We start from the raw sequence: 12,534 nt of genomic DNA, 5'->3' as shown, positions 1-12,534 counted from the left end.
TCTTCTCCAGTTCTGAATTGCCTGTTTCAGTTTTTTCTGAGTCTCACAGTACCTGTCAGCGTTAACTGTGGTCCCAGCGATTCAGCTCCGATGACGAGGTGAAAGAAGAGGTTCATAACTTTCTGAACAGCATGGTGGCGAGCTGGTATGACATACATAAACTGCCACGGTGTCTACAAAAATGCATTGACAGAAGTGATTATGGCAAAAAATAGCTAAATGTTCAAGCTGTAAACCAATGTAAACTACTGTAGAAATAAACAGATCTACATACTTATAAAAAAAATAGGAGACCTTACTTTTGGGATTACCCTCGTAGAATGGGAAAGTGAAAGGGTCACTGAAGTTCAGATTTTTGTGAAAGGAATGATGAGCTGCAGGAGTCAGCACCTTTTATCTTGTTCAATTTACCAAACTTGAGTGAATATATTGTGCAGGCTTTCTCCACTTTCAAGTTAGGCACTACATCTGTAATCCAATGTGTTGCTACAAGTGTCAATGGTTTCATTATACCACCAAGGGCTGCCACAGTCATTCTATGTGTGGAAGATGTGGTTCCACTGCCTACAAATTAATGTACTGCCCCACCCATGTATGTTAATTGTTCCCAAACCTGTTCAGTCTGAAGCAAAGAATGTTCTGTATTTGCAGGGGAGAATAAAACTAGGAGATCAAAGTGACACAACACATCTAACATGAAGATAATGGTTAAGGACTAGCAACCTGTGCAGAAAACTAGTGTTGGTACCCAGACGTTGACAGCTGACAGCAGAACCTAAATCTAAAAGAACAACAGACCCTCACAGTAGACAGAAAAGAAAATCAAAAACATTTTTCTGTTAAACGGACCTTATCACTGCCCCCAAAATCCAAGCTAGGGATGAAACCTAGTAGGCCCAAACGATCTGGTTCAAAGGATTCAGACCATGTGACCTCAGTCGTGTCTGATGGATCAGGCTATGACCATACTAGCCCACCGCGATCTTCCTACCAAGAAGGAACAATGGGAGGAAAGACAGAAGAAAGCCTCTCTGTTAAAATGACTTCTATGCTCCAGTGGAACTTCAGTGGATTCAGGACACATGTGGTGGAACTGTCTATTAGCTCATAATAGACTAATGTGTATATGTCTTCAGGTGACTCATTTTAAGTTATCTGACATTCCTGAGCTATGTGCCCACATTCTTCACGAAAAAGGACAACCTTGCTGGAGAGAAAGCTAATGGAGAAGTTACTGTTTTTGTTAGTGATGGTGGTGTTTGGTTTGTAGGGCACTCAACTACGCGGTCATCAGTGCCCGTACAAAGTCCCAATTCTTACACAGTCCAATCTAGCCCCTGTCACTAACGATGATGACGAAATAATGAGACCAACACAAGCATCCCCCAACCCAGCCAGGAATCGAAGCCGGGACCCCGTGATCCAGAGGCAGCAATGCTAGCCAGTAGACCACAAGCTGCGGACGGACTATTTTCATTAGCAACATCTACTGCTCCTCACTTCTCCCTCACAACCAGCTTACAAGCAGTTGTTGTATCAGTGCATGTGCATCATAGGTTGACAACATGTGCCTTCTACACACATAAAAAAAAGTTTTGCATCACCTCAGTTACGAGAGTTCTGGAACCTGTACAGAAAATTGGAATAGAGATCAACGTAAACATCATTTTGGCCCTTTTTATTGCTCATGAAAACCACACATTGCATGTTGTACCACCATACAGCGAGACATTCAGAGGTGGTGGTCCAGATTGCTGTACACCCAGTACCTCTAATACCCAGTAGCACGTCCTCTTGCATTGATGCAAGCCTATATTTGTCATGGCATACTATCCACAAGTTCATCAAGGTGCTGTTAGTCCAGATTGTCCCACTCCTCAATGGCAATTCGGTGTAGATCCCTGAGTGGTTGGTGGTTCAAGTCATCCATGAACAGTCCTTTTCAATCCATCCCAGACATGTTCAATAGGGTTCATGCCTGGAGAACATGCTGGCCACTCTAGTCATGTGATGTTATCCTGAAAGAAGTCATTCACAAGATGTGCACCTTGGGGCCGTGAATTGTTGTCCATGAAAACAAATGCCTTGCCAGTATCCTGCTAATATGGTTGCACTATTGGTAGGAGGATGGCATTCACGTATTATACAGCCGTTACGACGCCTTCAATGACCACCAGCAGCGTACGTCGGCCCTACATAATGCCACCCCTAAACAGCAGGGAACCTCCACATTGCTTGCTGAAATAAAGACCTGGTGGGCGGCTCTGTATAGGTCCAAGTGCCAGTCAACCACAGAGAACTGCGCAGCCTTTCGGGTAGCTAGAGTGAAATGTTGCTGAATTATCAGACAGCAAAGAGAGATTGTGGCAACAGTTTCTCACCACCATAATCTGCACCACTAAAAGTACAGTCGTATGGTAGACTAACAGGAGGGTTTGTAGGAGAGGAGGGATGTGCCCAGTGGTTGCTCTAATGGGAAATGGAAATCTCCAGACCAACCCATGAGACAATGCATAGACAACAGCTGCCTATTTTGCCACTGTTATTGCTACTACCAGTTGGGATTAGACTTATCGACACTAAGTAGTGGTTGTCAAGAGGGTTAGTTGGGTCTTCCATTCTATCACAGAAGAAGAATACAACTTCCCTTACATGGGGAGCTAGATTCTGCCTTGTCTACCATTTTTGACATGTCACCTGCTCTCAGTGGGGTCCATTACAGTATGTTACAGCATCTCACAGGACAGAGCAAATAAATCCTCCTTGCCCTTTATAATCTCATTTGAGAGTGAAGACACTTTCCCAACTGATGGTGAGAGGCAGTTTTAATTCCACTTTTAAAATCTGGGAAGTCTCTCACACAGCTGAGCAGTTATCATTGTGTTGCCCTCACTAGCTGCATGGGAAAGACCTTGGAGCAGATAGTCAACTGCCGCTTTGTCTGGATCTTAGAATCCAGGCAGCTCATTAGTAACTTTCAATGTGGTTTAAGAAGACATCATGCCACCTATTATAACCTGGTCCTCCTGGAAATGGCTACACAATATGCTTTCCTGCACTGGCATCACTTAATGGGAATATTTTTTGACATTGAGAAAGTATGTGATACTACTTGGGGCATATTATCCTTAGACATTTCCATGAATGGGACCTTTGAGCATGTCTTTCCACCTTCCCTCTCACCACACTATTTTAGATACAAACTTGGTGATGTCCTCTTTGATCACTTTGAGCAGGAGAATGGTGTTCCTCAAGGTAGTGTTTAAAGTGCGACTGCCATCATAACTTAATATGTAGTATCACATCAGTTGTTAACTGTTATTTATACACGGCGATATATGCAGACAGTGTAGTGCTTTTCCATGTTGGTTTTACATGTGCTTGACAGTGTCAAGTAGTTGAAATTGGCTAATCACTAGATTAAATAAAAATCACATTACAGCCTACTAGTCATTTATGAAGCATCTGAAGGCTGTGGATCCCCACAAAAAAAAAAAAAAAATTGTACGAAGTCCTTTGCAAGATATTTTGCTTCTGTCTTCAAGCACCAACCAGCTCTGGTTTTTCTGTATTTCTGTGATGTATTCCAATGGATCAAACATGCATGTGACCATTGGGTGCTGCTCTTCTTTTTATACATTCAACCTCTGCCAATAGGATCCCACACACTTAAGCAATATTCTAGGACGGGTCACAGAGGAGTTTTGTAAGAAATCTCCTTTGTAGGCTGGCTACCTTCTCCCAGTATCCTGCCGGTGAAACCACAATATGCAAACAGTAATGTTTGTCAAGAGCTTATGAGAATTTAAAGAGTAACAACTCCAAGTGATGATTTGAAATAGGCGTTTATTTCTGACATTTGTGTACACAAAGCTGTATGGGGACTAGAGGCATACAGATCTTCACACATCATCATGATGAATAATATTAGGTGTAAGTTTTGAAATTAGTTTCTCAGTTTCATGTAATTTATCATTTTCCCTTCTTACATAAAATATCAAGATGAAGATTCATAAGTGGTAGATATAGTATGTGAAGTAAATGTGGGTAAAGGTTGACAAAATATTACCACATTGTGAGTAGGCTTATGAATTGCTCATAGACAGAAATTATGTGGAGAATGTTGAATAAAATCCTCATATCTTTAACAATTCGAAGTTAAAAATATCTAAAACAAACTTGGAAATAAATTGTGACATTCATAACTGTCTGAAAAAGTGCACTGGATAATTTTTGAGCTGCTGTTGGAACTGGTGAAAGTATTTGCAATGTGGACAGTGTACATTCAAAGGGTGCATCCCTACTTCTTCTTTCTCCTGGTTGATAACGTGTTTAACATGAACAAAGTACTAGTCATCATCCGATGATCCAGAGAATATTATTTACCCAGCACACACTGCTAGTAATCCAATCAACTAGTGACATGGAAATGTGCTGGGTAAAGGCTTCCAGCAGGAAGCAATAGTCCTGCATGGCCAGTGAAGTGCAGGCAGCAAGGCTGGTGCATAAATGTAATAAGGCTCCTAGTGAGCAGTGACGTCAACACAGCAAGGCTGCAGTATAAACATACTCTGTCAGCAATCATGTCAAAATGTTTCTGAAGGAGTATTAATTTGGTTGTGACTGTTGCTGCACATGGTATGATTTCCATAATTCCAGGTTTTCTAGTAAGGCTGTTATGTACATAACACATTTTCTGCGCCCAATATCCAGCACAGTAGCGTGTCCGCTGTGGTGGGGCTGTAATGTACCCATTTGGTGGTAGCCCCGTGGCAACACAGGAATCACACTGCTCATGCCTGAGCTGTAAACTCCCCACATATGCCAAGGAGTAGATGCCTGTCTTCCTGGGGCATCAGGACTCTGGACAACGGCCATCATGCCAGGTGACCTTAGCTGTGGCTGGGTGGTGCCCATGGAGAGAGCCCCTGATTGGAGTGGGTGCCATCAGGGCAGATGACCCACAATGAAGCGGACTAAGTAATCTCCTACTGGTGACCGAACAGCGCAAGCAGTCTCTAAGAAGGGCAAGATAGAGTAAAATGCTGACAGATAAGACCCTAAATATTTTCCCTCCTTCACTACACCATGGGAGGAACGTAGGGCTACAGAAGGAAGAGAGCCATATTCACCTCGGTATTTAGTCTTTAGGAGAATGGACGGGGGCGCACTTCTACCTGTGAAGCCTCAATTTTTAGTTGAACATTTTGAGGATACGTTTGGGGAAGTGACAGCGCTGTCCAAGATGAGAAGTGGTGCCAGTCTTGATTCAGACAGCATCCCCATCCCAATCCCGAGCGTCACTCGCTTGTAACCGGTTGGGTGATATCCCATTTCCATCACTTCCCATAAAAGCCTCAACATGGTCCAGGGGATTATTTTTAATCATGACCTCCTCTTGCAATCTGATGACTAGTGGGGTGTTCATTTCATCCGGCGCGTTTGCAGGGGACCCAAATACAACAGGGTTCCTACTGGTGTCTTCATCTTGGCCTTTTAGGGTGATTCATTGCCTGAAAAGGTAAAGGTGATTGTTTACTGCTGAGCTGTTAAACCATACATCGCTCCCCCTATGCAGTGCTTTAAGTGCTGGAAATTCGGGCACGTGTCTTCCCACTCCACTTCCAAGACCACATGCCAGGACTGTGGACATCCACTGCATCCAGACACTCCCTGTGCACCTCCTCCCACTTGTATCAGCTGCGGAGAGCAGCACTCCCTCTGCTTGCCAGACTTCACAGTACTCCAAAAGGAGCAGAAAATCATGGGGTAAAAGACCCTGGACCGGTTGACTTACCAAGAGGCTAAATGTAAATTTGAACGTTTACAACCCGTTGGGTTGACGTGCACATATGCTGCAGCTATGGAGCTAAAGTACCATCACCATCACAAGAACCAGTCATACCACACTCTGTACCACGAACAGTGGGCCCTCCGGACCTCCAGAATATATCTGCCCCCTTGGTGGTAGGGGGAAAATCTCCTTCCATTGCTCCGAAAGTACCTACTTCGTCAGCAAGGCCCCTCCAAAACGCAGGGCACAACAGTCCCCTTCCCCCCTCACTGCTCCACCCACCCACCCACCGAGCCAGAGAAGCAACAGCCTCCTCCAGCACCTCTCGTGTGGAAAGGTTCCCTTAGGACCCTCACTCCCAAAGTCTCCACTAATGCCACAGAGGACACTCGCCAGTGGCTAAAGGAGCCAAAAGGTGCTGGACAAAGTGTTTCACAGTCTTCTTCCCTTCTTCCTTGCCTGAAGTTAATTCAGAGAAGTCATCCCAGCAAGCCCCTTAAGGGAAGTGAGAGGTCAAGCAAACAAAGAAGTCTGCCAAGAAAAAGGACCCTCAGGTGGCCCCAACACCACCACACCATACCAATTCTGCACCTGTGGATGAGGTGGAGTTCTCAGTGTCTTCTGAGGACCTAGATCACACTGATGCCTCATCCACAATAGGAATGGATACAAATACTCGATTGGTGGCAGCAGGTGACCCTGAGGTGAAACCTGCCTCCTTGCATGCTTCATGCCTCCCCAGCCTCACAATATCATCATCCTCCAGTGGAATTACAGCAGTTTTTTCCACCACCTTGCTAAGCTATGGCTACTGTTAAGCTTTACACCTGCTTTCTGCATTGCCCTCCAGGAAACCTGATTCCCGGCAATGCGGGCCCCTGCCATCCACGGCTATAGGGGATATTACAAGAACCATAGCGACTATAATAGTGTGTCGGGTGGAGTTCGTGTCGTGTCTGTCCTGAGCTCAGTATGCAGTGAACCTGTGCCCCTTCAGACCCCTCTTGAAGCTGTTGCTGTCAGGATAAGGATGACGCTGGAAATACTGTCTACAATGTATATCTTCCTCCAGATGCTGCAGTACCCCTGAACGCATCGGCTGCACCAATTCATCAACTCCCTAAACCTTTCCTTCTTTTGGGAGATTTTAACACCCATCAACCCTTGTGGGGTGGGACTGTGCTTACTGGTCAAGGTAGCGATGTCGAAATTTTCCTGTCTCAACTCGACCTTTGCATCTAAAATACTGGGGCCCCCACACATTTCAGTGTGCCTCATGGCACCGATGACTTGGGTGGTGGTGACAGATTTCTCATCTTCCTGTCACTTCCCCAGCACCATTACCCTGGACATCTACCAGTCTACCAAGATGGGCTTTAAACAAGGCAGACTGGGAAGCTTTCACCTCTGCTGTCACCGTTGAATCTACCCCACATGGTACCACCGATTTGGTAGTTGAGCAGGTCACTAGAATGATCATTCCTGCAGCAGAAAACACGATCCCTTGTTCATTAGGGTTCCCTACCCCCCTCCCCCCTCCCCCCCTCCCCCCTCCCCCTCCCCCCCCTCCCCCCTCCCCCCTCCCCCCTCCCCCTCCCCCCTCCCCCTCCCTGGCATAAGTCAGTACTTTTGTGGCCGCCGTTAAAGAGCATCAGCAAACTCTACAGCAACATGAGTGGCACCCTTCCCTAGAGCATTCGCCAGCTTACAAAAACACGGAAACAGGTGTGTTGGAAGAAGTACATTTCTTCCGTTGGCTGCCATACATCACCTTTCCAACAAGTCTGGACTAAGATCAGACATGTTTGTGGGTACCAGACCCCAACAGGTGTTACTAACATTAACATCAATGGTGTGTTATCTACTGACGTAAATGCAATTTCCGAGCTCTTTGCTCGAGCCTCCGCATCAGAGAATTATCCCCAGCATTTTGCACCCTCAAACGGCAGATGGAAAGGAAAGCCCTCTTGTTCACTGAATGTCACAGTGAACCCTATAATGCTCCATTTACAGAGTGGGAGCTCCTCAGCATCTGTGCACACTGCCCTGACACAGCTCCTGGGCCAGATCGGATCCACAGTCAGATGATCAGATATATCTTGTCCAACAAACATCTCCTCATCCTCTTCGATTGGATCTGGTACGATGGCATATTTCCATCACAGTAGCAGGAGAGCACCATCATTCCATTGCTCAAACATGGCAAAAACCCGCTTGATGTGGATAGCTATCGGCCCATCCGCCTCACCAACGTTCTTTGTAAGCTGTTAGAACGTAAAGTAAGTCGTTGGTTGTGTTGGGTCGTGGAGTCACGTGGCCTACTGGCTCCATGGCAGGGCAGTTACTGCCTGGGTCACTCTACCACTGATAATCTTGTGTCCCTTGATTCTGCCATCCGAACAGCCTTTTCCAGACGCCAATATCTGTTTGCCATCTTCTTTGACTTACGTAAAGCATACGACATGACCTGGTGACATCATATCCTTGCCACAATCTATTTGTGGGGTCTCCAGGGCCCGCTCCCGATTTTTATCCAAAACTTCCTGTCGCTCCGTACTTTCTGTATCCAAGTTGGTGCCTCCCATAGTCGCCCTCTTATGCAGGAGAATGGGGTCCTGCAGGGCTCTGTATTTAGTGTATCTCTATTTTTAGTGGCCATTAATGGTCTAGCAGCAGTTATCAGGGTGTCTGTCTCACCTTCTCTGTATGCAGACGACTTCCTTATTTTGTACTGCTCCACCAGTACTGGTGCTGCTGAGTGGCGCCTTCAGGGAGCCATCCACAAGGCGCGGTCATGGGCTCTAGCCTAAGACTTCCAGTTTTCAGCCACGAAATCGTGTGTCATGCACTTCTGTCGGCATCGTACCCTTCATCTGGAACCAGGACTTTACCTTAATGACGATCCACTTGCTGTAGTGGAGACATACCGGTTCTTAGGACTGGTTTTTGACATCTGATTGTCGTGATTTCCTCATCTTCGTCAGCTGAAGTGGAAGTGCTGGCAGCACCTCAATGCCCTCTGCTGCCTGAACAACACCAACTGGGGTGCAGATTGCTCTATGCTGCTGCAGCTCTACAGAGCCCTTTTTCAATCCTGCCTTGACTATGGGAGTCTGGTTTATGGTTCAGCAGTGCCCTCAACTTTGCATTTACTCAACCCAATGCACCACTGTGGCATTCGACTGGCAACAAGAGCTTTTAGGATAAGTCCAGTGACCAGCGTCCTGGTGGAGGCCAGAGTCCCCCCATTGAAGGTTAGACGTGGAAAACTGCTCACTAGTTATGTTGCACACATTCATAGTTCTCCTCAGGATCCGAATTACTGTCTCCTTTTCCCATCCACAGCGGTTCATCTCCAGCATCGGAGGCACAGGTCAGGGCTTAAGATTGCAGTTTGCGTCCGATCTGTTCTGTCTGGAGTCCTTGCCTTTACCACCTATACTCAAGGTCCATTCATGTACACCTCCATGGTGTACATGTAGGCCAAAGCTTCGCCTGGACCTTTCACATGGTCCTAAGGACTCAGTTAACCCTGCAGCTCTCTGCTGTCACTTCCTCTCGATTCTTAACGTGTCCCAGAACCATGAAGTGAAGTGGTTTACACTGATGGTTCGATGGCTGATCATCACATTGGTTTCATGTATTTTCATGGAGGACACATTGAACAGCACTCCTTGCCAGATGGCTGCAATGTTTTCACTGCAGAGCTGGCAACCATTTCTCGTGTTCTTGAGCACATCCGCTCATGCCCTGGCAAATCGTTTCTTCTCTGTACTGACTCCTTGAACAGCTTTCAAGCTATTGATCACTACTACCCCTGCCATCCTTTGGTAGTGACAATCAAGGAGTCCATCTATGCCCTGGAACGGTCCAGTTATCCCATGGTGTTTGTGTGGACCCCAGGCCATGTCGGAATCCTAGGCAATGAGCTTGCCAATAGACTGGCGAAACAGGCTACATGGAAACCACTTTTGGAGATTGGCATCCCTGTAACTGACCTGCAATCATTATTACACTCAAAGGTTTTTCAGCCTCGGGAGACGGAATGGCATAATCTCAGTACGCACAACAAACTGCGTGCCCTTAAGGAGACTACAAATATGTGGAAGACCCCCATGTGGGTGCCTTGCAGGGAGTCTTTGGTTCTCTGCTGGCTCTGCATTGGCCGTACGTTGCTAATACATGGCTACCTCCTCTGTCGTGAGGACCCACCTCAGTGTCACTGTGGCTCACATATGACTGTCGTCCACATCTTGCTGGACTGCCAACTTTTAGTCACTCTGTTGCGGGCTTTTAACCTTTCCAGCACACTACCTTCGATGTTGAGTGACAATACCTCAACAGTAGATTTAGTTTTACATTTTATTCGTGGGGTGGTGGGGGGTGGTATCATACCATCTAAGGGTGGGCATTTAGCCTTCTCTCTGAGGTCGCCACCCTCCCTCCATTTTAACTCTGCCACACTTTCTTTGCATTTGTATGTCTTGGTGATCGTCTTTTCCCTACATGTGTTCATCTCGCCCTGTCTTGGTCATGTCTGTGTTTTATTAATAACTTGTATACAGGTTAATCCTTTCAATAAAATGAAAACAGCAACCAGCCAGTTTTAATAATGCTATCAGTTTAGAAAAGAAGGTGCTGTTAGCAGTTTTGAACCAAGAGGTTCATCAGTAGACTGCTCTTCACGTTTAAAATTCCATATAGCTTATGATGAACGGGTATCTCATGAAAATGTCAGTTCGAAACAGGTAATGGCACTATTTCATCTAAATAAGTAGCATTATTAACAGTGGCTGGTTGCTGTTCTTTATTGCAAGAATTAACCTGTATTTTCACACAAACACGATTTCACCATGTCCATGTTCAACAAATTAGCATATAACTTAATAATCCATTGCACTCCTACTACAACTGATGAATAACTGTGATATACTGCTTTCTCATTGTGTGTGTTAATTCTGTTATAGCCTTCCAGAAGGCTTCTACAATCTTTTCGTGAAGAAGTATCTGCTGCTGGAAATTACTTAGCTCTAACAAAGTTCCAACCAATCGCCCAGCACCATACAAATCACAGTACACCTTGTAACACTACAAAATAATTTAAATGTTCTGCAAAGCAGCAATTAATATGCGGTAGTGATATCGTTAAGCTCAAATTGCAATAACATTATTGAAACTTTTTTGCTAATGAACTCATTGAAGCAGAAGTACTGACGAAATACTGATAAAGAATTCTGAGTATTCATGTTGCTAAACACTTTTTTGATGGTGTGCACTTGTTCCAGATGGAAGCATGGAGAGAAATGCCACACAAAGTAACTGCCGTCCTAATGAATTTGTTCTGAGATCCTCCTCTTATCGACATTCTGAAGAAAAGATGAGGCAGAAACTGCAATTTTTCTTTATGAATCCTATAGAAAAGTGGCAAGCTAAAAGAAGATTTCCATACAAATTTATTGTGCAAGTTATCAAAATAATTTTAGTAACCCTGCAGGTATAATGATCATAAATTGTATTTATTGTAGTGTAGGTTACAAAGAAACTGTAACTATAGAAGTCTCTTTTTTTCGTCACAGTTAATTGCAACGTAGAATTAATGTCACCAAACTTCTTTTCCAGCTCTGTTTATTTGCTCACAGTCGGTATAACCATATTAATTACACATGGGATAATCGCATTGCATTTTCTCATCTGTTCTTGAAGGGCTGGGATTCCACAAGGGAGGTTAATGCATATCCTCCAGGAGTCGGTCCATTAGCAGTATACCAGATTTTTGAATTTTACTTAACTATAGATTATGCCATTGCAGGGGTAAGTACATAAAACTCTTCCTTTCTTCTATTACTTCTAATTTGTAATGTTTTTTGCACAAACAATTCAATTTTTAATTTTTGCAACAGTGATAATTTTAGAAGAAACCTATGTGGGAAGGCACTTATATATATGTATTAAATAACATTTTTCCCCCAACACACATGTAAAACCAATTTCTCTTCTCTAATTTAACTTACTGCCCCATCCCCCCCCCCCCCCCCTCTTCTTTTCCTACAGAACAGTGCCCACATTTCCTGGCCCATTCATATCTACACCTACATATCTACTCCACAAGCCACCGTAAGGTGCATGGTGGAGGGTACATTGTACCACTACTAGTCATTTCCCCTTCTGTTCCACTTGCAAATAGAGTAAGAGAAATATGACTGGCTATATGCCTCCTTATGAGCCCTCATTTCTTGTATCTTTGTGGTCCTTACACAAAATGTACATTGTTGGAAATATTATCATTGTGCAGTCAGCTTCAGATGCCAGTTCTCCAAATTTTCCCAATAGCGTTCCTCAAAAGAAATGTCTGCTTCTCTCCAGGGATTCCTATTTGAGTGCTTGAGGCATCTTCATAATACTTGTGTATTGATCGGACATACTAGTAACAAATCTAGCAGCCCCCTTATGAATTGCTTCATTTCTTCCTGTAATCCAACCTGGTGAGGATCCCAAACACTCGAGCAGTACTCGAGAATGGCTCCCTCTAGTGTTCTGTGTGTGTTCTACTCATCTGCATTAATTTACATTTTTCGGTGTTCATAGCTATCTGCCATTCTTCACACGAACTACAAATTTTGTCCAAGTCATTTTGTATCATCCTGCAGTGACTGAACACCACCACCTTAGCATACACCACAGCATCATTACCAAACAGCTGCAGATTGCTGCTCACAATGTCTGTCAGATCATTTATGTAT

General features: G+C 44.7%; 1 protein-coding gene across 2 annotated transcripts in view; it reads left to right on the top strand.

The window, feature by feature from the left end:
* LOC126469813 (mucolipin-3-like) overlaps positions 1-12,534 on the top strand; it is a 170,607-nt gene that overhangs the window by 55,432 nt on the left and 102,641 nt on the right. For both annotated transcript variants that reach the window (XM_050097092.1, XM_050097091.1), the window contains exons 2-3: positions 11,080-11,288; positions 11,414-11,605. In XM_050097092.1, the coding sequence (XP_049953049.1) occupies positions 11,080-11,288; positions 11,414-11,605 (401 nt within the window). The remainder of the gene's footprint in view (positions 1-11,079; positions 11,289-11,413; positions 11,606-12,534) is intronic.

Source organism: Schistocerca serialis, chromosome 3 (genome assembly GCF_023864345.2).
Source record: "Schistocerca serialis cubense isolate TAMUIC-IGC-003099 chromosome 3, iqSchSeri2.2, whole genome shotgun sequence".
Lineage (NCBI taxonomy): Eukaryota > Metazoa > Arthropoda > Insecta > Orthoptera > Acrididae > Schistocerca > Schistocerca serialis.
The sequence above is the reverse complement of the archived record's forward strand: the minus strand, read 5'-3'. Positions and strand labels throughout refer to the sequence as shown.